At 37.2% G+C, this 5,042-nt stretch overlaps 1 protein-coding gene across 1 annotated transcript in view; it reads right to left on the reverse strand.

Moving 5' to 3' along the window:
- LOC106881211 (cullin-3) overlaps positions 1-5,042 on the reverse strand; it is a 121,075-nt gene that overhangs the window by 73,511 nt on the left and 42,522 nt on the right. Inside the window, exons 7-8 of the mRNA XM_052974905.1 lie at positions 3,112-3,260; positions 256-432 (exon numbers count right to left, since the gene is read on the reverse strand). Of these exons, the coding sequence (XP_052830865.1) occupies positions 256-432; positions 3,112-3,260 (326 nt within the window). The remainder of the gene's footprint in view (positions 1-255; positions 433-3,111; positions 3,261-5,042) is intronic.

Below are 5,042 nucleotides of genomic sequence, written 5' to 3' on the forward strand. Positions count from 1 at the left end.
AAAAAAAAAAAAAAAAAAAAAAAGGTTATAATAATGTTAGATTTAATAAAGGATTCAATTTGAAATTCTAGAAATGTTATCAAATATGACAGGCACCTGAAGAAGGCAGGAAGATACAACAGCTAAAACACTGTAACTGCAACAACTGAGATAATCATTCCTAATCTCAGAAATTCAGATAAAATTTAATATGAATAAGAAACAAATAAATACTGGTAACTCCTATTTATATCTAATTGTTAAAAATTAACATACCCCTTTAACACCTTTTTTCAATTTATCATCAATAAACAGAGAGAGATATTCAGGAGATCTTGTATTCAAATTAATGAAATATTCAAAATCTCCAGATATAACTTGTTTAAACTGTTTGTCGTCATTGAAAGACTCGTGCAGAAAGTGATCAAATCTATCCTTAAGGTCCAAGAGGCTCTGAAACAGGAAAAAGAATCATAACTAAAAAAAAATATTATATAATGATTTACATATGCCTCTATTTAAAAAAAAACAAAATGACAATGTATACAGTAGGTCCCACATCGTGGGACTTATATGGAAGTTGGTAAAGTGCTCCAGTAACGTTTTAACTAGTGGTGACAGCCACATTGGTCGACGTTCAGTCACTAGTTTATCTTTCACCGTTTTTTTTTTTTTTGTGGCAGTACTTAGTCTTAATAATGAAAATGTGACAAGATTTTAGATAACATGTTTTACAACTATATAACTGCATTGAAGCACATCCAAGCTCTAAAATTAGAGATTGTATAAAAATTCCTTATAGGTGTTCTCAATAGCAAATAAATTTATTTGGCATTTACATGAAATGAGAAATTTCCTTAGAATGAGTCAGTGAAAACCATCACAGATTAATTAAAGCCTGGCATTTGGCATTCTTGTTACTTCCAATGTATTTCAGAATTATTTCTGAATTCCTTCTTAGGTACTTGCAACAGTGTTAAATCTTCACAGTTAGCACACCCATTTTCTTGTATGCAGACAATTGCACTTGGACAGAATCTTCTAAAACAACTCCAGCCTTTTAGATATTCTTACAAAGGTTGCATAAATACTTTTTGGCTATACCAAAATTTTTAAAAACTAGTACATAAAATTATTGATTTGACTATGAAAATCAAGTTTCAAGAGAACGCAGGGCACAACTCCTGACACAACCTGTGGGACTATAAAAAAAAGCCCTGAAAATTTCTTATTAAACTCGTTGACTACACCCATGAAAATAACTTGTATGAATCTCATAAGCCAACCTTAGTTCCCTTAGCAAACACCTGATTACAGAGGGTGCATCTCTGCCAAATGCCTTCAATAGGTTGTCAAATGCTAGGCACAGGATTCACCATTGGCTTCTCACTAGAAAGACAGTGTCAGTAGTAGTTCTTCCTGGCACAAAGCCAAACTTCCTAATCTACTGCGCTTAACTTTTTCTCTAACTTTCATAATCTGGTTCAAAATTTTGATGTCTCTGCAACTACATCTCTTGTGTATCTTTTTTGCCCTTATGACAGTTGCTGCTGATGTTGCTACACCAGTGATTGAATGATACCTTACTGTACTACCCGACTGACTATGCAAGTGACTAGCATGTGCATTATTTTGTCAATTATTTTAATAATCTCAGTGGCTTTTCGTAAAGAACTAGTTGCTAGCATATCCTTAATTGCACTTAATTTCTTTCAATTTGAATAGCTAGTTCTTCTGTTAGGTCTACTTTGGAAAGATATTCTCTCTAGCATTCTCTCCATTTGACAATCTCTTGAAATAGCATTTCCATACCTCTTTCTTTTTGATACCAGTGTGCCATTTCATTTACTCTTCTCAATGTCTTGATCTCTCTGATATACTGCCTTGCAATCTGGAACACCTTATGCTGCAGAACGTTCACAAACCTCTTGCTTTTTGCTTTTCCCCTTGTAAAGAACACCTAACATCTCACTTCTATTTTAGTTACCCCACCACTTGGTCTTTCTAAAACTATCTCTTAATTGCCATGACTATCTATAGTACTAGCCCACCATAATGTTATTTGCATCTGGTTGGAGTCTTTCTCTAAAACTAGACATGGCCTGTAGTCCATAGTGGATTGTCTCAGAGGAACTTTCAGCTGTCCTCTACATTATAAGAGTTCATATATTCACTCCCTTATTATATGCATTAACTAATACTTATCTGAATCTACAACCATTTGATGGCATTTTAAGCTCTCATATCATCCTTCTCAAACTGAGTGTGTCTTTGAACCCATCTGATTCATAATTTGAAGTCACTAATTAATCTATGTTGAATGGCACATTCTTCACTAAAGAAAGAAAAAAATGAGGTCTATTTGGTTTGTGTGATCTGATTGATAGGTGATCAGATGGCTGGTTAGTTTTGCAAACTGTTAAGTCATTAATATCAGAGAACTCCAGGAGCTCTAATCTCTCCTCATTTCTTCAATCATAGCCCTCATGCACACCATACAATTCAACCTGATATTGCCCAACATATTCGTTCAAGTTATCAGCCATGATAAAGCTGTTGTCATTTGTTATGGAGATAGTATGCAGAAGGGCTTCACAACAGTGATCCTTCTATTTACCTGTTGGTCCAAATTGCAGTACACATGCAGAGATACCCTTGTCGTGTTCGGGACTTGTCTAAGATTTATTATTCTACTATACTTTGATGACCTCAATTACTTTAGTCAGTTCTCCTACTCTACACTGTCACTATTACCCATCTAGAACAATTTGTACCTGTGCTCCTTGCTCATCAGGAGTCTGGCTAAGCAACACTTCATCTTAATCCTTGAACACAGTACACATTTATTTGCCACTGCTCTTGCATATCTACAATCACTCTGAACTTCACCATAGTAATTTTGAAAAATAGTCATTGTAATTTAAATTATTAAACCCTTTCACAAGCCACAGAGCTTTTGTAGAATTAAGTGGATAAGACACAGATCTGTTACTGATAGAACATTAGTCTACTACAAGTAGTTCCTTGTCCAAATACATCATCTTCATAAAATTTATTACTGATAATCTATATCCAAAAATATTTAACAATATTTTAATTGAAAATAGAAACACATAAAAGTATAATACATACTTGAATATAGGATATTGCGTTTTTCCCATCTTCCCCTTCTTCTGAGACAAGTGCTTTGCCTTGTTCTCTCAAATAGGCACTGCTACAATCACACATTGTTTTCAAACCCTCTGGAACTCTTATAAATAGTTTATACATACAGGCCAAATCTACAAAACAAAGATTAACATTTTATATAATACTTAAATATAATGGAAAGATAACAGACTTTACTGTTGATTAGTAAGCTAACAGCTGAAAGTGAAAAGACAGAATAATTCTATAAGTGTTGAAAAGGTAAGAAAATGTTTTATAAAAATTTAATTATGATATATAAAACACTTAAATGGAAATGGTTTGGAAAAATAAGGGAACTGGTCAAAGCATGTTATGGATATAAGGTATATGGCATCTAATCAGAACTGTTTGTGAAATTCCAGATTTTTCAGTTGTTTCTTAAATTGACTGCAATAAAAGTTGTATTTAATAATAAGATCATAACTGAAGTTACCCATTTTAATATAATTATGAGGAATTACAAAGAATATGCCAATATTCAATCATCATCATCATTTTTTAACGCCCGCTTTCCATGCTAGCATGGGTTGGACAATTTGACTGAGGACCGGCGAACCAGATGGCTACACCAGGCTCCAATCTGATTTGGCAGAGTTTCTACAGCTGGATGCCCTTCCTAACACCAACCACTCTGAGAGTATAGTGGGTGCTTTTATGTGCCACCGGCACGAAGGCCAGTTAGGAGGTACTGGTAACGGCCAGGCTGAAAATGGTGTATTTTACGTGCCACCTGCACAGGAGCCAGTCCAGCGGCACTGGCAACGACCTTGCTCGAATGTTTTTTCACGTGCCAGTGAGACGACGCTGGTAACGATCATGCTCAAATGGTGCTATTTACGTGCCAATGGCAAGGAAGCCAGACAGCTGCTCTGGCAATGATTACGCTTGGACGGTGCTCTTAGCGCTCCACTGGTACAGGTGCCATCACGATTTCGATTTCACTTGCCCCAACAGGTCTTTGCAAGCACAGTTTAGTGTCCAAAGAAGGAGAGGTTGGTATGGGCTCCAATTCGATTTCACTTGCCTCAACAGGTCTTCGCAAGCAGAGTTTAGTGTCCAATGAAGGAAAGGCACGCATAAGTGGGCTGGCTACACCCCTGGCAGAGGCCTCAGATTATGGTCTCACTTGGCTTGCCGGGTCTTCTCACGCACAGCATATTTCCAATGGTCTCGGTCACAAGTCATTGCCTCGGTAAGGCCTAATGTTCGAAGGTCGTGCTTCACCACCTCATCCCAGGTCTTCCTGGGTCTACCTGTTCCCTCGACTTTTTCACACAGCTATCCTGATCCATTCTCACCACATGACCATACAAGCGCAATCGTCTCTCTTGCAAACCACAACTGATACTTCATAGGTTCAACTTCTCTCTCAAGGTACTTAACACTCTGTCAAGTATGCACACTGACATTACACATCCATCGGAGCATATTGGCGTCATTCCTTGCGAGCTTATGCATGTCCCCAGCAGTCACGGCCAATGTTTCACTGCCATGTAGCATGGTTGTTAATACACATGCGACATAGTCTGCCTTTTACTCTGAGTGAGAGTCCCTTTGCCACCAGCAGAGGTAAGAGCTCTCTGAACTTTGCCAAGGCTATTTTTATTCTAGCAGCTACACTTTCAGCGCACCCTCCTCCACTACTAACTTGGTCACCTAGATAACGGAAGCTATCAACTACAGCTAGTTTTTCTCCCTGGAATGTGACAGAAGTTGTTTCCAGCACATTTTTAGTGTTTATTGCTGCTGAACATCTGCCACATACAAGAACTAACTTCCTAGTTAGCTTTCCTTTGATATTGCTCCACCTCTTATGTGTCCATAGCTTACACTGGGTACATCTTATAGAGTTTCTACCTACACATTTTCTACAA

Source organism: Octopus bimaculoides, chromosome 19 (genome assembly GCF_001194135.2).
Source record: "Octopus bimaculoides isolate UCB-OBI-ISO-001 chromosome 19, ASM119413v2, whole genome shotgun sequence".
NCBI classification, from domain to species: Eukaryota; Metazoa; Mollusca; class Cephalopoda; order Octopoda; family Octopodidae; genus Octopus; species Octopus bimaculoides.